The sequence below is a fragment of the Zalophus californianus genome, chromosome 3 (genome assembly GCF_009762305.2).
Source record: "Zalophus californianus isolate mZalCal1 chromosome 3, mZalCal1.pri.v2, whole genome shotgun sequence".
Classification (NCBI taxonomy): Eukaryota; Metazoa; Chordata; class Mammalia; order Carnivora; family Otariidae; genus Zalophus; species Zalophus californianus.
The window spans coordinates 101,172,007-101,194,929 of NC_045597.1; the positions used below are offsets into that span (position 1 = coordinate 101,172,007).

Sequence of the window (22,923 nt, forward strand, 5' to 3'; positions counted from 1 at the left end):
GAAATAAAACTTCATTTCTGAACACTGAAAATGGAATTTCATCTAATTTTCATGTCACAAACTATCTCTTTAAAAAAAAAAGAAAAAACCTTTTAACATAAAGATCATTCTTCGTTCACAAGCCATACAAAAATAGATAGTAGACCAGATATTTGGCTGACCCAGTTTGAAGATTTTGTTGGAAGAGTCAAATGAAACGTCTTCGGTTTTACTCCTGGCTCTAGAAGAAAGCAGTAATGTCCCAGTCCTGTCAAGTTGACAGAAAAATCAACACTGCCTCTTAAGGGAGGTTCTAAACTCTACCTAAAATTAAATACACTTATTAATTGATGAAATGGTAAATGACTGTTGAAAGAGCTAAGGTGTGCCGTATGCTTTACAGAGAGTAAGACCTCCCTCTTCGTCAGTTCGGGCTGCTGTACAAAATGCCACAGTCTGGGTGGCTTAGAGACAACCTTTATTGCTCACGGTTCTGGAGGCTGAAGTGCAAGGGCAGAGAGCCGGCATGGTCAAGCGAGGCTCTCCTTCCTCCAGGTCTCAGACTTCTCACTTTGTCCTCACCTGAGGGAAGGGGCAAGGGAATTCTGGGGGGTCTCTCTCTCTCTTTTAAATTAATTTATTTCAGAGAGAAAGAGATCAGGAGCTGGAGGGGCAAAGGGTGAGAGAGAGAATCCCAGGCAGACTCCCTGCTGAGCGTAGAGTCTGACTCAGGGCTCCATCCCAGAACCCTGAGATCATGGCCTGAGGCGAAATCAAGAGTCAGACACTTAACTGACCTGCCACCTAGGAACCCCTGTGGGGTCCCTTTTATAAGAATACTAAACCCATTCATGAGCTAATCACCCCCAGGGCCCTATTTACTAGTACCATCACCTTGGGGGTTTAGAGTTTCAGCCTAAGAATTTGGGAGGGGAACACAAATATTCAGACCATGGCTGCTTCTAAAAACGGTAGTTCTTTCGTTTCTTCAGCAGCTCTTCGTTAGGCTCCACCGTACGCTTGGCCCTAGCGAGGGGGCAGCAGTGAACAAGGCAGTCTACAGTGCTAGCTCTCGTGGGACTTTGTATTTTGTTGTTATCTGAGTGATCTTCAATGACTTGTCAGCTAATCTGACGGAAAACATACCTGTGTGTGATCGCTCAGGCTCAGAAGTCACACATGGAGATGTATGGTATAAAGGTTGTAGTCTCTCACTTCCCACCCACTAGTGTTTCTGATGAAAAGTATTTGTACGTTCTTGGTAGTCCCTGCAGGACAGGTTAGAACTTTTACCTTTTTTTTTTTTTTTAAAGATTTTATCTATATATTTGAGGGAGAGAGAGAGACAGAGTCCAAGTGGGGCAGGGTGGGGGTCAGCAGAGGCAGAGGGAGAAGCAGACTCCCCGCTTAACAGGGAGCCCGACGCTGGACTCCATCACAGGACCCTGGGATCATGACCTGAGCCGAAGGCAGACGCTTAACCAACTGAGCCAACCAGGCGCCATGAACTTTTACCTTTTGAACTTTGGGGTCAGAGTTGTAGTTTTATCCACATTACTTTTTCTTTTCAGGTGCATGCTCCGAGTCCTGGATTCATTTGGTACTGAGCCAGAGTTTAACCATGCTAACTATGCCCAGTCTAAAGGCCACAAGACGCCCTGGGGAAAATGGAATCTGAACCCACAGCAGTTTTATACCATGTTCCGTGAGTATTCACGCTTCCCCTCTGCTTTCCAGAATGCCACCGGAGATAAACGGGAAAAGAAACTAGATGGCTGTGTATTTTGGGTTATGATTCTCAGGGCTTTTAGCTGTAGAAACATGTGCTGTGGAACCTTTCCCTTGGGAATCACTGATTTTTTTGTTGTTGTTGTTTAATTGGAATTAAGTCCATATGAGCATTTTGTGAAAAGCCTTAGAAATGTTCTAGAGAAAAAAACGTTCAATCTGAAGTATCACTAAAAACCATTTGGGAAAGGACTCTGGGTGGATTCTGGATTGGCAAGCACTAAACACGTTTCATTCCGCACAGATGCTGTGTAGGGTCCACTTGATGACTGATGAGGAGTGAGGTCTTTCATGTAGATAGATTTTCGAAAAAAATGAATCTTAATTATTTATACATCAACCCTTGTAAAGAAAAAAAGTCAGCTTTTTTTTTTTTAAAGGATCTGTTCCATACCTAATCACTTCTCATGCTCTGACACCAGAATGAAATCTTACTTGCTCTTGCTCACCAGGTGTCACTGATGCCAACAGCAGTAATAATTTCAGGAGGTGTTGTAGTGGACACCTCCAAAATGATGAACTGACTTTTCCGGCGGTCGGTTTTTTTCTGTTTCTGTCCTGTTCCCTTTCCCATATTCACCATTTCTTATTGCTGCTAGCAATTTACCTCCTCGAGCCTCATTTCACTGATAATTAGCTGAGGACTGTGACGGAAACTCCCAAATTTGATAATGATCATGCCCAAAATAAACTTAGAGTTGAAGTCTGTATCCCTCGATTGAGGTGAAGTCCTATTCTGGAAATGTCACACGAGTTAAACATGACCTCATTTGGATGCTCAGAGTGGAGAACTCCCATTTTCCAAAGTTGTCAGAATAATTGTAATCCAGAGATTTTCATCCTAGAATTAGTATCTGAGATGTGGGTCTGTTTCCTTTGTTGAGACCCAGGGGATTCTGTGGCCTACTTCTCCCTGTGTGCTCGCCTCTCCCCATTGTATGTAGTCACCCTTTTCTCAGGTTCATTAAACATAACAAAGAACACATTGGACTTAATCCTTGCATGTGACATATGAGACAGTAGAATTAAGAAGGGTTATGGCAATTGGACAGTGGTGATTTAAAAATCAGCTCATGGTCAAGTGTTCAGTGTTCTTTTCAGCTCAGAAGGATTTGCAAGAGCATGTTATATGCATGGCAGACATTATTATTGTTCCTGGAGCTATATCATCCTGCTATTGCAACCCGTCCTGGGGGCACAGCTTAGGGGACAGACTAATATGTGGCACGTTGGGTGATAGATGGCTGGTCAGCATGTTAAGATATGATTGGAGTTAGCCTTTGGTTTGACTTTATTGTATAACTTTTGAGGGGCTGGGATGAGGTGGTATAGAATATTGTAAGAAGTAACCTGTGCATTATATCAGATGAAACATGTTAGGCATTTCTAAAATGGCCAGAATAACCCGAATGATAGGCTGTATCCTCTACAAGATGGTGTTGCCTTGTATCCAGAGAGTAGAAATAGGAAGTATTTCTAGAAACTATAAAGTTCTCTTCTAGAATGTTGAAAATCAGAGTCCTAAAAACCTATTTTGTTCTCCACGAATGGAGGATTTCAGCAGTGTTGGTTGACTGAATTGAAAGAAATTCATTGCTTAAAATGTAACTAAAGATGAAAACACAGACTAATTCCTATTAACCTGGGAAGGGGACGGATTTTCTGACTCAGAATTCAGCAGGAATCAGGGGAGAAAACTGATACATTTGACTGCCTTTAAAAAAAACAAAAACAAAAAACCTGTATGGCAAAAACAAGCAAATTCTGTCTTGGTGGGTTAGTATCCTTTAGTATATTAAGAGCTTCTAAAAACTGAAGGAAAAGTTCCATAATCCAACAGGAAAATGAGCAAAGGCCATTATTCATTGCAAGGAAGAAGAAGCTTATTGCCCCAAGCATTTGAAAACATATTACCCTCACTCACCATAAAGAGAAATACATACTTTAACTGCACCAAGACACCATGTCCCAAACATCAGGCTCACCAGGATCCAGAAGTTGGTAGCATAGCTATTCCAATGGTGAGGGTCCGTCCATCTTTTCCTGCCCTACTAGTGAGAATGCAACATGTTACTAAGTGGGGGAGCATATTTGTCACCATCTAACAAAACTATCAGCACATCTTCCCTTTGAGCAGGTCATATCTAAGAGTCTCTCCCAAAGATAAGTGAGCAGAAAAAAAATGGTGTGTGCACAGGTCATTTGTTGTGACACTGTTCGAAATAGGCAAAGAGTGGCAATGACCCAGATGTTCATACTAGGGGACTGAGTAAATGACATGGTCCCCTGAGAGAGGGGAGCACCATGAAACTGGAAGGAGTAGTGAGGACGGTTCCCCACCGCTCTAAGGGATACGGAGAAGTAATAAAGCCAGCACGCAGGGCAGCTTGTCGACCTCCTCCCTTCTGGGTGAGAAGGCAGGGTGTGCGTATGTTAGTGGGTGTGAACTTGCCTGCCTTTTCAAAAGAAATAAGCTAAGGATAAATAGCAAGCCTTTGAAAATCACTTCCCCTGGCGGAAGGGGGTGCAGGACCAGGGACAGAAAGATGTCTCTTTAACGTACCTTATTTTGACTTAGGAACCATGTCAATGTTTTGCATAATTTATAAAAAGAAAAAAAGCATTCACAAACAACCGAAAACGACTGAAAAAAAGAAACACACCTAGTGTTCTATATCAGATTAGTGTGAAGGTCCCACACAGAGAAAATAATTACTTCAAGTGACTTTAAAACTCAGTCTTTGGACCATACATTCATAGTGGGAAATATTTACATTGTTATTTGAAACTGCTAGAGGTATACTGCAGGAGCCCAGACTTTCAGTATACAAGAAGGTGGGTAGTATTTAAGGAGTTTAAAGACTGTATTATCTCCAGCTAGAATAGGAAATACCAATATCAATTTACTTTTCTCTTTAAAAAGGAAGTGTTTCCTAGCTCTGTACTTGGAAAAGGATCAAAAGTAAAGACAATCCAGTAGCAAGGAGTATCCTTGGCACTCAGACTGGGAACCTTTTAAATACCTCTCCCACTGGGGCGCCTGGGTGGCTTAGTCAGTTAAGCCTCTGCTTTCAGCTCAGGTCATGATCCCAGAGTCCTGGGATGGAGTGCCGCATCAGGCTCCTTGCTCAGCAGAGAGCCTGCTTCCCCCTCTGCCTGCCACTCCCCCTGCTTGTGCATTCTCTCTCTCTCTCTCTCTCTCTCTCTCTCTCTCTCTAACAAATAAATAAAATCTTTCAAATAAATACCTTTACCATGATAAGGAACCTCCTGCTCAGATAAATAGCTGATTCCAGGTCTAGGGCAGGAAACATTCACAAGGGGACCTCTAGACATGCCAGCAAGGAAGCTAAGGAAGACCATCGGGATGGAGTGAGAAGGACATAGGAGCCAAAGATCGGGTAGTTTGAGAATCAGAAAGAACGGCTACAGTGAATTGCAGTCAAACCAGTGACGGATACTCCACGAGTCCAGGATGATCTCCAAACAAGAGAAGCCCACAAAGTCCATTGATCCCCCTTCTCAAGTTGCTGGGACACCACGTCATTACTCTGAAAAATAAAGGGAAAGAATCCAGCTTTAATCCTGCCTTTCTAGGGCAAGTTGTATTTGAAGGTAATCAAAAAGTTGATGAAAGAAATTTGCTAATCATGAGGAAATCACAGCTAAAAAATGCCAAAGGAATGAAGAAGGAGAAAATCAGCATTTTAATACTCCTAAAGAGACAGTGGAATAAGGCGGGGATCATCCGTGGTTGGTACGGCCTTCACCTCATAGGTTGATGGCAAGCTTTCTCATGAATGACGCTGCCTTAAATGCAGAAAATATGGACCTGAAGAGGGCGCTTAAGCAGTTCGAGACCTTTGTTGTGTTGCGGTGTCTGGGCTGGAGAATTGGCACAACACAGTGACTCCCAAAGCCTGCCCCCAGAGAGCTTGGGTGTCTCCTCCAGAGGGGGGTCCTTTCCGAGCCACTTGACGGAAGGCTGGGTCCGGTCTAACCCAGTCATCCCCACAGCATCTTCCATTCCCTCGCCCTTTGGGTCACTGGGGCTATTCTAGCTGTCCGAAGGGGAAGATCGTTGGTGTGAGTAAGAAGGAAGTGTCAAGTTATGTTGATGTATTGTTGATTTTTTTTAAAACACAGCGTATTTACTGTTGTTCACTATGTGGGTTGACAGTAATCATTACATCGCTGGTGTGTAAGTATGCACATGCATTACACAGTTGTTGTACTAGATTGTGTGCTGATGAGGTGCAAAATGGAAAGCGTGGATCCCCAGGAATAGAGTGTTGTACTTGTAGAACTCTGTTGTCTTCTAGTCCAGCTGTCATCCGACCAGATTTAGCAGTGTTATAGCATGTGTGAAGTGCAGAGGGAGGATGGGGAAGCTGGTCAGAAAGGGCCCAGGTTTCGGAAGAGAAGGAGAAACACGCACCATTGCTGACGCATCTCTAGGAGCGATGACATGAGGTGGCCCTGACCAGAGCGCGTTTGCTCTTAAATATTCAGAGCTGAACACTTCTCACCTTAAAGCTGCTTCTATTTCTCCTCTATCTCTTCTCCTCACCAAGTTGGTGGACTTTCTACAAGTTGGAAAACCTGATTTTTCTTTATTGTTTTGCTCCAGATCTCAGAATTTCACTGCAGCCATCCTCTTTGTGTATTCTGTTTGCATTCGGGCATTTTTGTGTCAGCATAGACTATTCCTGATAGCTCCCTAAGCGGCTTCTATAGGGACCATCCGAGTGGTCAGGCAACGCTGAGTCCATTTGGCTACACCTACTGAGTGATGATTTTTTCCAAGAAGCTGAAAAATATGGGGGTTCCTCCCTCATGGCAAGCCCCTCGTTCCTGCACTTACCTCTTGGCCACACTCCAGGTGGCCTGTGGGCCAGGCACTAAGGCCTTCCTCTTGCCACCAGAGCCAGCCCTTAAAAACTCAGCTTGGACTGAGCTATCCCCGCTCAAAGACCGTGGTGCCCTCCCTTGGCCCTCCCCCCACCTCCCCACTCCATACCCCTCCCCAGGTGCTCACCCTGGCCCCGCTAGACAGCCTGCTGGTTTCTGAAGGTGCCTCCTAGGTACCTCCCCACTCTGGCTTCCTTCAAATCACCCTGATAGCAAAACTGCATTTTTTTTTTTTTCTTGAAGACTCAATTTAAAAGACTTCCTCCATCTTTCCAGTCAAACTGAAGAGAAATGTTAACCCTATCACAAAAACAAAAAGCCTCCCCCCCTTGGAGAAAGGCCCTCATACTCTAATATAAGCATAGCATTATCATAGCTTTCATGGGTATATTTTTACGTAGTTGTAAATACATAATAGAATTCTGGATCTCTTTTTTTTTTTCCTTCACTTAATAGATAATTTTTTTCCAAGGCTCTTTTAAAACCATGATTTCCAAGGCGGTTTTATAGTCCATCAAGTGACTAGCTCGTAATTTGTACCTATTTTGGGGAAAATTATGTTGTTTCTTGTTGACAGGTAACGCTGCTGCTTGTTCTGGGCTTGCCAGGGTCTTGGCTTGACCCTCCAATTGGGCATTATTTCCATAGGCAGCCTTCGGTCTGCTATACATTCTGCTTTTTCTGAACTCCTGGAGGCGGTCTGTCTTGTTTTTCTCACTTCCCAACAAGGTGCGTTATACCTCGGTAAACAAAGGCAAGACATTTGCCCATCCCATCTACGAGAGAAAACGAAGCCCTGAAGTCGAGGACTCACGCCTCGAGGTAGCCCGTATTTGGATAGCTCTAACTCCCTGCACCACGCCCTCTTGCACAGCTCCCTCGGGCTTATGGAACAGCAGCAGTGCTGAGCCGTCTTTGCCTGATTGTGTTTGTCCCTCCCCTTCGCTGGAGCCTCTGCCTGAGCGCAGCAGGAGCAGAGATGACCAGACTCCTCAGCCCTGCGCTCAGGCGGCTGTGGTCCCAGACTTCTCTTGACGTCCCCTAGCTGGAAGGTTTCAGTAACATTCAGGAGCCTGCTGAACCGCCTTGCTCTTCATTTCGCCGTCTGAGAACGTTGCCTGTTCTCTACGCAGAGTCCGTTCGTATTGGCTTATTTTAAATTAATTAATGAATTAATATTTTGAGAACTGCCACATTTGAGCTGTCATTCACCATCTGAAGACACCGAACAGTTCGCCTTCTGGGTGCTCGCCCTCTGCGCTTTGAGTCGAGGGCTGGGGAGGATTCAGCATTTCTCGGTACATGTGGGCATCGGGCAGAAAAGACAGGGAGCTGTGATAAAGTTGAGTGAAGAACGGGCTGGGGGTTTCTGGAAGTGTTCTTTGAGAGCCTTCCCATTTCACCTCCAGCCCCTCTCCTTTCTTTACACCATCTGGCCTGCCTCATGCTGTTGTCCTCCTCTTGGCTTTGACGAGTCTTCCAGGGTGCCATGTGTTCTCCGATGTGCAGGCCATTGTGTGTGTACTCCTTGGTCTGGAAGCTCCAAGCCCTCACCCCCAACACACACACCCTTGCTCATCCTTCAGGGACGTGTCCTGTCCTCTGGAAACCTTCCCTTCCCAGAGCCACATGCTCCCATTCTATGACTCTTACACGTGTATTCCAGCCCCAGTCCTACCTTGTGTGCCCCACACGCCTGGTCACTGCTGAGTCCTCCATACCTGAAGTGGTAGCATCATTGGTGATAAGTATTTGTAGGATCAATGAATAAAGAGCAAGAGGACTCAGTTTTCCCTAACTACAGGATGGGGTTAGTTAAAACGTAAGTCAGATCATGACACCCCTCTGCTCACCCCTCTGCTCACCACAGGCATCTCACTGTAGGGAAAGACCAGTCATTCCAGTGGCCTCAAGGCACCAATATCTGTCTGGCCTCATCGCTTACTACATGTCTTCTTGCTCACTGCTCTCTAGTCCCATAGCTGTTTCCTAGTTGGGTCAGGCACCCTCCTGCCCCAGGACCTTTGCATTGGTTATTCCATCTTTCAAACATTCTTCCCTTAGAGACTTTCATGTCTCTTTCTTCGGGGTTTTGTTTTGTGTTTTTTGTTTTTTTTTTTTGTTTTTTTTTGTTTTTTTTTAGCATCCTTTTTCTTTTTAAAGATGTATTTATTTATTTGACAGAGAGAGAGAGCACTCACTCCTGGGTGGGTGGTAGGGGCAGAGGGAGAGAGACAGAGAGAATCCCAAGCAGACTCCCCACTGAGCATGGAGCCTGATGCGGGGCTTGATCTCACAACCCTGAGATCATGACTTGAGCTGAAATCAAGACGCTTAACCACCTGAGCCACCCAGGCACCCCTCTTTCTTCTGTTTTTTAACTCAACTGTTACTTCAGTGAGACCAACCCTAAGTACCCCTCTTTTAAGTACTTTTTCCCCCCAGTTTCATGTGTCCCTTCCCTGCTTTGTTTTCCTTGTTCACTGTATTATCAAGCAACATTTATACTTCCCTTATTTTTATTTTATTTTTTCCTCCCCTGGAATCTGAGACATAGGGGTTTTGTCTGTTTGGTTCATCGCTGAAACTCCCACCAACTTGAAGAATGCGTGGCTTAGAGTAGGCATTCAGAAAATACCAGTTAAAATGAATGATAATGCCTGTTCTATTTTAGTCCAGGCAACAATGTGAGGAAAAGTGAGATGTGTTGTCTGTTGAACCGTATGTTGTACACCTGAAGCTAATGTAACATTGTGTGCCGAGTAGACCCCCCAAAAAAAATTTTTATAAAAAAGAATTTCAAAAAGCTTTTTAGGGCAAGTGGCTTCAAGTTGGTCTCTTGTGTCTTCCCACAGAAGATGTTCGTGTGGTTGAGCTTTCACAAGTTGTTCCAGTCATGCTGGTTGTTGTCATTGACATTCTCTTTGAATGTCTCCCAGAGGCTGGGACTCAAGGTGTGGTTTATTTGCATGATCAGGTAGAAATAATGGCTTGTAGACCAAAGATTCTGCCTGACAAAACAGGGCTTGTAGAAATGGACTACTTTCCTTTCATGCAAATGATAAACCTGTTGGCTTCAGCTAAGGATCACTTCCACGTGCGATTTTATTTTTAGGGCCTGACAAGCAAAGGAGCTATTTGTGATTCCAACTGCCTTTTTGGCCTTTGACTTCCATCAATAGGACTCTTGCCTTTTACTTCTGTGCAGACCAGTGAGTGATGGGATCAGCCTTACAGTTCCTTTATCAGAGTCTCAGCCTTCAGGAGTGATGTTCTTCTGAGGAGTCCATTCCCTCCTAAATTGCTTTTTGACGCTTGAGAAATTTACTCCACTGTGCCTTTTGTCAACAGTTCAGGCTCTCATCTTTTCAGCCCAGCTGTACATAATAGTTTCCCTAGCTTGCATCCTGACCTGTTCTCTCTCGCCCTCTCTCTCTCAGCTCATCATCACCACCATTTGAAAAACTTCAGTTTGGGTAAAATTGGAAGTATAACATGACTGGCTGTTTAGTTTTTAAAGCCAGATCACTGCTTGTGTGATGGGACTGTATTTGTCAATAAAGGTTTTTCTGTCATGCCATTTACACCATCAGAATCGGCATCAATGTCATGAATATGATAGTAGCCAGTATTCTTCCCCACTTTGTTAACAAAGTTCCCAAATAGACAAAAATGGTGAAAGAAATGTACAGTAGGAACTCACAGAACTAGACAGCTAACCTAACAGCTTCCTTCACTTGCTCTGTGGCTTCTCAGTCCATCTGTCTGTCTATGCGCCCCGTCAATCCACAGCTTTTTGATGCATAAAAGAACACTTAACCCATAGAGGTTTCAGCATACCTTAACTAGCACTCAGTATTGGTCACCAAACCAATTGTTTTTCTTTGTTATCTGTAGCATTGAGTTATTTTACTGTTTGTCTCCCCAGATGAATATAAGTGCAGTGAAGGGAGCTTCATTCATGCTTGCTCTATTTAATGATGTATCCTGAACTCTTCCCAAGTTGTTTTCTGGCTCATAGTAAGTGCTCAATAAATGTGGTACTGTTGAATGAATTGACAGTACTTAAAAACCTATGATGTTAGGATTTTACAACTCTGCATCACTGGTTTCCCTTCTTCCCCCCTTTAGTTTTGTGACCTGGATTAAAAGATATGTTAGTTTATCAATTAAATATTTATTGAACGCCTATCACTTAGGAAGCCTGATTCATTCCATGAAGAACAGGCTTTAGTTTTGGAACTTTTGTGCCAAGGGTCTGATGCTGGGAGCAGTTTAGGCACGGCCTGCTACTTGGTATTATAGATCTACCCACCTATGGAATCAATCATACCAGTTAATTAAGCATTTCCCATGGGCTTAATCAGTCATGCATGCAAAAATATTTGCTCAATTTCCTACTATGCTCTGGCAGTCAGCATAAAACATGGTTCAGTCTCAAAGAACATAGAGTCTGTCATCGAGATAATAACGTGGGAAAGAGACTGTAACTCTTCCTGATCTAAGAGGAGGTCTACTTATCTCTGTGTTGGGAAGTTAGGGAATCCCTCAACCAGGAGGTGAAAGGAGCTAAGCCTTCCAGGAAGGAGCAGGTGGGAAGACATGCCAGCACAAGAGAAGATGGAAAGCATGCATTCATTACACACCCCAAATGGGTAAGTCATCATGGAGAAAAGGTATCAGAGGGTGACCCGAAATGAAGCCAGAATGACAGGTAGCCTGGCTGGTGCTTCATCCTGAAGGAGGTGAAGATTTTCAGCCACAAACTGCCACGGTTCTCTGTTTGTTGCAAAGAATGCCCGGTCAGGCAGCACAGAGGATGTGCCCGACGAAGCAGGAAGGAGGAAGGGCAAGGCTGAAGGTACGGAGAGCACTCAGAAAGCCACTGCAGAAGTGACGAGAGCGTGATGGTCTACAATACTAGTTGATTTCGATAGGCAAGAATTGGAAACGTCCTAAACGTTTCATAGGGTGGACTCGTCAGGATTTCTGTCTTGTTGACTTGGTCACAAGGGTTCATTGGCTCTTGTCCCTGGGAGTTGTTGAAACCAGCTTTAGGTTGAGCTGAATTCGAGCTTGCAGGATATCTTTATTTTCTCCCTGTCTTGGCTTTGCATTTCTCTGCATGGCATCCTTCTCCCATGGACACACACATGACATCCGCAGCCCTCGACTTCCACCCTGCCAGCTTGGTGACTGTAGCAGAGACACCATGACCTCAAAAGTAGCTCTGACTAGTCTTAGAGCAGCTGTGATTGGCGGGACTTGGATCATACCCCCATCTTTCAAATGAGCCATGGTCAGGAAGAGTCCTCTGTATCATATGCCCATCCTTGGAAGAGGCTAGAGAGGGGGCAGCCAAGGGGTCAGGACTGGCACCAATCCAACCACCTGAACGAGACAGAATCGCATGGCCTGGAAGAAGTGTGGTTCCATAAAGCAGTGCTGGCGGACCCAGACCCATGGGGCATCCCAGCTGATGGAAAGAGTTCATGCACTGAAATACTATACTAATTTAACAAGCAGTGATGAGCTGTGGGTATTAACCCACAGCGATGCCTATGGCACATTTGTATGTGAAAAAAGTTTACAAGAGAGTAGGTATAGTAGGATCCAGTATTGATTTGAGTATTTAAAAAAGTCCATGGGTTGCCTGGGTGGCTCAGTCGGTTAAGTATCTGACTCTTGATTTAGACTCAGGTCACGATCTTGGGGTCCTGGGATCGAGCCCCATGTCGGGGGGGGGGGTGGTCCGTGCTCAGCAGGGAGTCTGCTTGAGGATTTTCTCTCTCCTCTCCCTCTGCCCCTATCCACTCTCACACGTACTGCCCCCCCCCATAAATGAATAAATATTTTTTAAAAATCCGGTAATAGTGGTTATTTCTAGGTGATAGATGATCTCTTATTTTTCTTACATCTTTTTCTATTGTCTGATAAAATTTTACACAAAGGATATATTTCTGTTATAATCAAGAAAACCTAAATAAGTAATCATTTGAATAGGGCAAAAGAAAACCAATCTATTGCAGAAGTCTCGACAAGAATTGATGAGGCCAGAACTAGGAAGGGTGTAGAGGAGGGAGAGGGGAGAGATTTGGGGAAGCTGACATCCTCAGGGCTGGGCGAGGGCTGAGGGAGGAGCCCAGGCTGGTTTTAGGGTTTCTGCCCTTGGTGGTCTGCTGGCGTGGGGATGCCCACCACGGTAGGGCCAGCTGTGGTTAAGGCCAGCAGACCACCTATTAAAATGAATATTTGCACTTTTGGGTGCAAGTGCTTAGGACTTAGTGGTGGAAAGGCAGACCTCAGAGACTCAGGTGCTGAGAAAAGGATCGATTTGACTGAATAAAATTTTTTAATTACATTTGAAATGAGGACGCTATTACGGCTTGGTAGAAATTGCATACACCTCATTTATTAAGTATTTGGTAAGCTCTGTGAGGGCAGAAACTCATCTTGATGTTGTAATCTTTCAGTACCTAGCATTTAACCTGGTTTTTTAGAAGGAGTGCTCTAAAATCGTTGTGGTTGAATGAATTATTCAAGCCAAACTCCTAGTAGTTCTTAAAAGAAGTTATCGTTGTAATCTGCTCAGGAACCTCATCAAGCTGATTTGTAATCATTTGTAAATAGGTGCTTCCAAAGTGGTTAAAATAATGCTTTTCTTAAAAAAAAAAAAAAGTCCTAAATTATTTTAAAACCACTGTCAATGTTTAGCAAATCCCCTTCTGCTTGTCACATGTAAAATGAATCTGCTTGGCCCTCCATATATGTAGCATAAGTCACTCACGAAAGTGAGGTGATCTTACTACATTTTCCCCCCCCTGGGTCTTTCATGTGTATTTTGGTCTACCTTATAATGTTATTTTCCTCTGAAGCATGTTTACCACTATAGTTCATGGAGCCCAGAAGATAAACTATTTGGACTACGAAGTTATATGTGAGGATGCTTTAAGGAGCTTGGGCTCTGGGACCAGCCGGTCTGGCTCTGAGTCCCAACGTTGCCATTTCCTAGCATGTAGACGAGGGTAGAAGTGTCTCCCCTGCCCCAACCCTGTCCCAAACTTTCTCATCCCTACAAACATGTTGGTGAAAGGTTGTCATGACAATAAAATCAAATAGTCACTATAAAGCCCTTAGCACAGAACTCTACACATAGAACTCAAATATTAGCCATTTTAAAACAATCATATTTGTTGATCTCCTGGGATGGAGTGATTTCCAAATGTGCAGCATTTCCTGTGTCCCATTTATGATGAAATTTCTAAAGTTCACCTTGACATGTGAATACCTTCTCTTTGACAACCTCCCAACACAAATAATTAAACTCTCTGTTCCTGTCCTCAGAGAAAAAGAGACAGCTTGGGCTGGAGTTAGATCTCCACAGAAAGGTCCTTTTGGATAGCATCAGCCTCTCTTTGTGACTTTTGACTTACTATAAGTGATTTTAGGAGCACGTGTGTTGAGTCCAGGGCCCTCGGGGACGATGTCACCAGGCAGGTACCCAGCTGCTGGCCAGCTCCTCGGAAGGAAGCTACCCCAGGGCCTGTGGCCACTTCCAAATCACCTGTGGGGCAGCTTGCAGCTGAGTGACCCCTCCTGGCACCCCTGCCAGCGTCCCGTGACAGGTTCAGCGTCCCCTAGGAAGACACACGGAGGGTGTGACTGGTGCTGGTAAAGAGTGGCAGTGTGGAATTTCTCCTCCGGTCATCCACGGTTCTTACCGGCGCTCGCAGGTTGCCCATCCCCCACCTAACACCTCCAGACCAGAGAGAGGAGCGGAAATAAAGGGTTTTCGTGAAAACCCAGGAGAAGAGCAGGTGTTTGTGATTGTTCATACAGTGTCAAAATTGATTTAGTGCCAAATTACAGTCCTAAAGCAGTGAGGGCCCACCACTTCTCACAAGGTGTTTGACTAGATCATGTTCTCCCTCTCCCTCTTCACTGTCCAAGCTCGGAGCTACGGAAATCTTTGACACAAAAATCCATGCATATAGGAGTTCTTTTCTTTGGGGGCTTTGGTGATTTTACTTTTGACTCTACCGTAGTATATTGGCATTTTTCCCACCTGTGACGTTGTTTTAGGTGGTCGAGTCAAATTTCACCTTTCTAGAGAAGTGCTCGTCTAGGGACTAGATAACTGAATTTCAGAAACCCATATCTAAAGCATGGAGATTTAGTCACCACATAACATTTTCCGAAGATAATAAAAAAAAAAAAAAACCCCGCAGTCTCAAAGTTTAAAGTGTCAGGTTCTATTTCAGAATTTTCACAGTTACCCCAGAGTTTTGCAAAGAGCTATTCTAAGCTGCCTCATTGACGTTGCAGATGCAGAGGGGCTCTCTTCCCCTCCCTCATCTTCCTTCAAAGTCCCTCACCACCAGCTTCTCAAAAAGAAAGGAAAAGCAACCACTGCCCCTTGTTGGCAGTAGAATTTATTCACCAATTTACTTTCCAGCCAGCTGTGGCCATTGCCTCTGGGCACTTGTTCAAAAACGCAGAAATGAAATAACAGATTGGCCAGGCCGAACACAACTCCCCAGTCACAACCCTATTATCTCCTCATTCTGTCACCCCCATTAGGCAGAAGCCTGGGAGACTGGATGATGATAACACAGTGTTTATGTGACTCGTTCATGTCCACAGTTCGCGGCTTTCCGCTGGTGTTCCCTCGTTCGTCTGTGAGCGGGGCAGAGGAGAGCGAGGCCCGGGGCTTCAGGCTCCTAGGCCTTTCCACAGGCCTACCCCTGCCCATCTTTCCCTGCCTCCTGCCTGGGAAAGAGCTCCTGTGTCCTGAGAAAGCCAGAGCAAGACAAAGGAACCACCTTGCTCCGCGTGCTTACCACCTACCTGTGAAGGAGTACGGTTGAAGCCGCATGTGTGGATTTTTCTGAATATCAAGTATCTCTCCCTTTAGGTATTTATAGCTGTTCTATTCAGGGCAGAGTCAAGCAGCACAGTCGCTTTATTTAATATTGTGGGGCCTCTTCAGGGTCATCTGAAAAACACATTTCTCCGGACAGAATGAATGTGTAGCAGAGGGCGGTCTCTGTTTCAACTACAGAGGATTGTTTCCTGATTATTGCCTTCTTTGTGAAAGTCCTCTTAAAATTATAGGCACAAGAGAGAAATGTTTGAGGGGGGGTATGGGGTTGCTTCCCCCCACCCCTTGACCAACTATTTAAAATAGAGAAGTTTTAGAACTCACATGATGAGCGATCCGGAGGAAAATGCCTCTCTTGTCTCGAATAGTCTTTTTTATAGACTAGACACTGCTCCTTGGGGTGGGTGGCTTCGTGGGATGGCTCACATCCCAGTGAGTTTCACCTTTCGTTCTGTCTTCATTCCCTCCATCTGTTCAGTGTAGCTCCATAATTATCTCTCTCATTAGTGAGTAATTCTTAGGGGAGGTGCGGCGTCGGGGTGATACTGACTCGTTTTGCCCCCAAATCCCCCTTTCCCCGGCTGACATCGGGTTGGATGGTGTGAGCTGCCAACAGCGGCCTCACCCCCCATGAGAACACTTGATTCAGCCCTGCTCTGGCCATTTATTGGTCACACCTGGAAGGCAGCATGGCTGTCAGGAGACGTGGCCTTGTGCTGAGCAAACAGGAGGGCGGAGAAGACACAGCAGAATGCTTTTTGGACAGACGCATTTTACTGGGGGGCGGGGGCAGGGGAAGGTCAGGCTATCCTTCGGCATTTGGTTCAGGTTAATCCATCCTGGAGACAATTCTCATGTGAAGGGTCTGCTGGGAGTATGTGGGAGTAGGCAGTCCCCTACCTCCCCCTCCCCAGGTAAGAAAGAACAGGGTAAAATGAAAACATTTAATTATGTGCATGATGGCTTATATCAAACTCGTAATCATTTCTTCTTGCCAGTGAAATCCTAACTCCCCTGTCCTTTCCTTTCCACATCAGCTCATACCCCAGACAACAGCTTTCTGGGATTTGTGGTCGAGCAGCACCTCAACTCCAGCGACATCCACCACATTAACGAAATCAAAAGGCAGAACCAGTCCCTTGTGTATGGCAAAGTGGATAGCTTCTGGAAGGTGAGTCAGTCTGTGTGCGCGTCACTCTCTCGGAAATGAAGCTTGTTGGGTAATTTAATTTAACTTTGATCCAGGGAGTAATCAAGCCAAGTGCCCAGGGCTTAATGGGATCTGCTTAGAAGTAAACAAGACTGTGCTGGGATTCGGTTGTTCAGCATTTGGGTATCTAAAATAAAGGCTGTCCCTGCTCGTTCGCACAATGGCTACCTAGCAAAGCCCTCCGCTCTTTGCTGGGAGTGGCACGTTATAGCTTCTTTCACATCCTATACTTGCTTCTGAAAGCTAGGACCCCACAGGGGCCACTACCTTTCTGGAGCAGGCATTGCACAGAGAGCCCTTTACAGCGAAAGGGTAGGGCAGCGCTCTCTAGATGCGTTCCTGGGGAGCCTTTAGCTGCGGTCAGCAGCCCCCCACTGGTCAGGGCTGAACTACCCGTGAAATGAAAACACCCACCAGGGCTGACTCCAGGCACTTTGTTCTGGGAGATCTGGGACTACACAACATTCTTGGCCACAGCCTGAGACAGGTTTCCCAAAAGCGTTGGACCTTGGGGCCTCTCGGATTATTTCCAGAGTCCGTCTGGGGGAGGTACAGTGGGAGAGGAGTTGGACTGGAGTGTGACCTGTTGCCCAGGTCTGACCTCCAAACCTTTTTATATGGGAAGTCCGCCTTTGTGTGCCGGTGCCATCATTTTGATTGAGGCCGTGTTTACACAGGACACAATAGTCTCCAGGACTTCAAAACATGCCTCTTCCGAAATATAAAAGTTAACACTTTCCAGAATGATCAGGTACTGGGGGTCTCATGTTGTTACGTCTCCTTTATTAAGGAAGTTAGAAATCCAAGCACTGAGTGAGCGCAAGTGATGTACAGGGTACAGAATCCCTGCTGTTGGTTTTCTGACCCCACATTCAGAAAAAGAAAAGCCATGCTGCCCTCTCTTTACTTTGGCAGTGCAAAGGATGCCGGAGGGACAATTAAATTGGCCTATTTCCAGGGAAGCTGATTTAATTCCAGATAGCTGTCTTTGCTATAAACAGCTAGGATTCTCTCTTAGTTTAGTACAGTGATTCTCACTGGAGGACAGTTTCACCCCCAGGGGGTACTCGGCAATGTCTGGAGACAATTTGGGTTTTGCCACAACGGAGGGAGTTGCCTTTGGCTTCTAGTGGGTAGCGGTCAGGGATGCTGCTGACAGGACAACCCCACAACAGAGGATTACCTGGCGCAAAATGTGAGCAGTGCCGAGGTTGAGAGACCTCAGCTGGTAAATCAGATTGATTCCTACGTGTATTATTTCGCGTTTTCTTCTGCTGAGGGAAAGAAAATCAGTCAAGACTCTAGGTGGTTATTTAACATGTTCCCATCAATTGACACACCTTAGCTTCCTTTGCATCAAAACCTGCCCTGTGTTAACAGAGCATCTTTCAGCTGACTTTCAGCCACACAGGCTCAAAAGGACGCGTGGGGTGTTCTCGTTCTCAGTTGTGAAGTAAATGAATCACCGCACTGGTTTTAGGAAGACATGGGCTCTTTAAAAAAAAAAAGGCCTCACTTCTGTGTCTCCTCCACACCTGCTCAAAGAAAATAGTTTGCATGTCTGTGTGGACTTGACCTTGCAATTATATCACTTCTGTTTTGGAAGCAAGTGTAGCTTCCTTTTAGGTGCCTCTGGCAGTTTTTCAGTTTCCCTGGAAAAACAAAATAATAAATTGGTTCTGAAACCTTCTTGGTCATCCCCCCCCCCTTTTTTTTTTGGATAAAGTAATACCGCCACTAAAAGAATGATTTTCTTGATGCCAGTCAGAATCCCAGAAGAGTTAGTTGTGCTGGCCCAAGTGATTTATGGCATGACTTGAAGTCCCTCTGAAACTCCACAGATGACCCACCCTTCCTCTCACTGTGCATCATCCAGGTATTAAAAAAGTCTGAGTGGCAGTGTGTCCACGTTAGTCTTTTTTCCGAATACCCCAAATCTAGAGTGTTCAGTTTTCTGTATCATCATTGCTCAGTATTCTTTGATGAGAAAGGCCCCAAAAAGTGCCAAATTCTGTGAAGTTTTTACACAGGTTCAGGACATGTCAGACTTCTCAACATGATACAGGATGTGAGAATTGTTACTTGTTACAAAGCCTCCCCGTGCCCACAGTGTCCAGTGAACGTGCACAGAAGACAGGTGCAGGAAGGGTGATGCCCCTACGCCCACGTTCCCAGAGTAGCATTCATCACCAACTTAAGCCAGCGGGAAGTTGCATATATTGTTTTTCCTATCCCTTGCCCCGTTGTCTCCCCACCCAATCTCCTGTGCCTCTGACCTCTTTGGAAAGGGGGGTGACGCCGTCCATCCCGGGGGGTTGAGGAATTCAGTGGGGGCGTGTGGGCAGGCACAGGACTGTTGCTGACCGTCTGTGGAGCTCCACCTTCTCCCGCAGATTCTAGAACGCACCGAAATCCTGAAGATACTTGCCGTGCCCTCCGTCCTATCCCATGTCCTCCCCTCTTCCGGGGGAGTCTCCCCCAGCTGCTGGGGCACTTGAGTGGGAGATACCGCCCCATGCCCCCTCCCTCCTTGGCTGATTGGTTCAGAGGGCCGTCCTCTGACCCAGGGCAGTCCAGCTCCTTGGTGGCTGGCAGCCATGGTTGTGGCTCCGAAAGCCACGCGGGGTCGATGAGGTTCTTCACTGGGCATTGGAAAACAGAGGGACAGTGAGCGTGGGCATGGAAATCAAAAAGACGCATCCAGAGCTGTGATGAAGCCAAGGCAGAAGCTTCCCAGGAGTGCAGGGATAAGGAAGTACGACAAACTTGGAAAGGGAGAGGCTGCTGCTGAGAGGATGATGGAGCGGAACTGCAGGGAGGAGAGGCGGGGTGCTCTGGAGGAGCCAGGGAGGAAGGACAGACAGAAGCAACCCACCCGGGGCGCCCGGGGGGCTCAGATGGTTCAGCGGCTGCCTTCGGCGCAGGTCATGGCCCCAGGGTCCCGGGATGGAGCCCCTCATTGGGCTCCCCGCTCAGCGGGGGGGCTGCTTGTCCCTCTCCTCCCCACTCGCTCTCGATCCCTGTTGCTATCTCTGTCTCTGTCTCTCAGATAAATAAATTTAAAAATCTTAAAAAAAAAAAAAACAACCCATGCAATGTGGACAGAAAGAGAAAGTAGGGCCCAGAGTTCTGCAAAGCTTTCTTTTTTGTAGCTCATACATCCTTTTATCACACTCTCTTCACTTGCAGTATCCTGAGTGGTTGCTGTTCCTCGTGGTCCTGTCAAGGATGTATGTCTTCCCCACATTGCAGATGCCTGTCAGGAAACGTGATCTGTTAAAAGTAGAGGCTAAGAAGGAATGGGCTACATCTTCAGCTCCCCTTAGTTCCGCTCCCATTTCATGGCAGAGGTACCCTGTGGTCTTGTCCTGCTGTTTTGGTATGCAGTAGAGATGTGGGAGAGGACCTTGCTGCCAGAATCCCAAAGGCACCAACTTAGGAAGCATCACTGTCCGAGACCCTTACATGAGACTGCTTACAGCCTAATCCCAAATACAGAGGTCCGTGTTAGCCCAGGAACCTGTGGCGCTGGGTTCTGGATATCTGCCTCTGGGGCAGTCTGATGATTGCGTCCACTAACACGTGCCTACAAGAAGAGTCTATCTAGTGTGGCTGAATCGAAAACCCCTCCATATCCTATTAAAATCAAAAATTAGTCGATTTTGTAAAAATAAGACATTAAAAAATTGTGGAAATTAAAAGTAGTTGAAGTGTGGCTTACCTGTATTATTTATTTCCATATTTCTTTAAAACCTGTATCCAGAGCATAAGTGAATCTTGTATGGATGATGCAGGGTCTGCCTTTTACGTATTTGTGATCCTGCTGTGAAGTCCTCATTACTTACGATGCATGATTGCTGTGAAAGTACATGTCTTGAAGGTCTTGCTTTGTGCCCCTCTGGGGCATAAGCATAGCCTCTGAACGACGCTCTGGGGTTCAGACCTACACCTGCCAGTTCACCAGCGTGTGAGGTACTTAACTGCTTCGAGCCTCAGGCTCCTGGCCTGTGAAATGGGAGCAGTGACAGCAACCACAAGGGCAGGGCTTCTCGGACTTACTATTACACGTGAATTGCCCATCATGTTGTGAAAATGCTGATGCGGACCTTCTGGACTGGGGCGGAGACCCTGCATTTCGCACAGGCACCCTCGGGGGTGCCGATGTGCTTTTGACAAAAGTGTGCTGCAGGTAGCGTGGCCTTGGTGGGTTTGGGATGGCGCGAGGAGCTTGGCACTGACTCCCTGGCCAACCAGTGAATGCATCATTCCTTTTTCCCCTTTACTTTTGCTTTCCTGCTATGCTTGTCAGGCTGCCAGCTATCACGTTTTCACTGCTGTTGGGCCTGATTCTAGTGACTCCCCCCTGCCCAGTCTCACTTCCCACTAAGCCCATTTGCGGCCCTTGCTGTTCCAGTCTCTGTGCCTAGCTGCTGAGAATGGGGTAAACCTGTGGTAAGCAGTGGACTCCGGGAGCTGACAGGTGTGGTCTCTTCCTGGTCACCTGCTGTCCTGTTTTGTACCGTCCGTGCCCTCTGGGCAGCACGGCAGAGTGGCCAAGGACACACACTCGAGCCAGATGGCCCGGTTCAAGTCCTGCCTCTGCCGTCAGCTTCCTGAGCACCAGCAAGTTCTCTTGGCCTCTTTTTTCATGAGGAGGATGATTGGGTTTCTCTAGTAATTAAGTGAGTTAATACATGCAAGGTCTTGGAGGGCCCAGCACACAGTATGTCTGAAGAAAGTGTGCGATTACGAATATCATTCCTAGGGCCGGATAGACACAGGGGATTGACGGGAGTGTAAAATAGGGGACAGAGCTGTGAGGAATGGGCAAAGAGAAGCCTGCCCAAAGATACTCAGATTCCAGTTTTTGAACTGTGTTAGTGGTGGGCAGACTCTGGCACTCTAGCCAAATCTGGCTCGCCCTGTGTTGCTGTAAATGAAGTTCTGTCAGAGCACCTGTAGGCTGCCTTGGCACCAAGATGGCAGCGTGCCGTAGCTGGGACAAAGACTGTGAACGGCAAAGCCTGAAATTCTTATTACCTGACACTTGCAGAAAAAAGTCTGCCAACCCCTAAGCGACACTGTGTCCCAAGTCAGCCAAGCCTCATGTAGGCCCCATTTGGCCAGCAGTCTCAGGCATGGATCTTGTCAGAGGTCTTTTCAGCTTGTGTCAGGGTTCTTGATTGTGTTCTGAATGACTGAGGCTGATGGATAAGCAGTGCGCGGGAGAATAAAGTGTGACTTTACCAAAATCCCTGTTACTCCGTAACGAAGCCCCCAGGCGTTGAGCCTGGCATTACTTAATAGGCTTCAACAAAGTCACCCGCTTATGGGATGACTAATGGCTGGGTGATAAAATAGGGCCTCGTATGAGTGCAGCGTTAACATTTCTCTGAGCCTTTCACGGCCATTGTTTACGGAGGTGCTCACTGATTTCCTTCTGAGGCAGCATGGCATGGCTACGGCAACCCTCCTTTGCCATCTTGGTTTCTAGGTGAGGAACTAATTCAGAGGAGGTGGGGGGCCTTGGCCGAGGTGCTGCACTGCATGACCTGACAAGCCCAGAGTGGGGATCAGAGTTCTGACCTCCCCTCTGGGGCACTTGCCTCCCTCCTGCCCCTCACTCGAGGAGCTGCCCTCGGCCCCTAGCCTGAAGGGTGGTGGTTCGATGTTGAGAGCAGGATTCAGAAGCCAGGAAGCAAGGTCTACAGGAGTGACTTCCATGTGCAGCAGGAGTCCTGGGCAAATACGGGCGTCACAGGTAAAACATTGCTCCTGGCTGCTCACCACGCAAATGGGGAAGTCAGCAATGGCCTTGCAGCCAGTCCTGCAAAGAGTAAGTAACAGGCCTGTTGGAGCAATTGAAATTATTGCTAGCTCTGGACCCCAAAGGCCCGGCTTGCCTCAGCCCTCGCCTGCTTGGCAGCAACCAAAACCATCTAGTCCCAACTGAATTTGTAAAGCTTCTTTTTGTCTAGACTTCAAAGACTGTGTGGTTCTAAAGCATACCCTAAGATGACACCTAGTCCCATAATCACAGGCCTAAGAAGTCGGGCACTAGACCTTCCAGAAATGTGATGCAGTCTTTTCCTCCTCTCTGTCCCTCACCCTAGCCCTTCCTGCTCTGTTCTCTGTGCTCCATCGGCGGCGGCAG

General features: G+C 46.5%; 1 protein-coding gene across 4 annotated transcripts in view; it reads left to right on the top strand.

Annotated features, from left to right (window-relative positions):
- The window catches only part of MGAT5 (alpha-1,6-mannosylglycoprotein 6-beta-N-acetylglucosaminyltransferase), a 326,381-nt gene that overhangs the window by 215,947 nt on the left and 87,511 nt on the right, over positions 1 to 22,923 (top strand). For all 4 annotated transcript variants that reach the window (XM_027589390.2, XM_027589391.2, XM_027589393.2 and 1 more), the window contains 2 exons: positions 1,551 to 1,684; positions 16,597 to 16,730. In XM_027589390.2, coding sequence (XP_027445191.1) covers positions 1,551 to 1,684; positions 16,597 to 16,730 — 268 coding nt within the window. The remainder of the gene's footprint in view (positions 1 to 1,550; positions 1,685 to 16,596; positions 16,731 to 22,923) is intronic.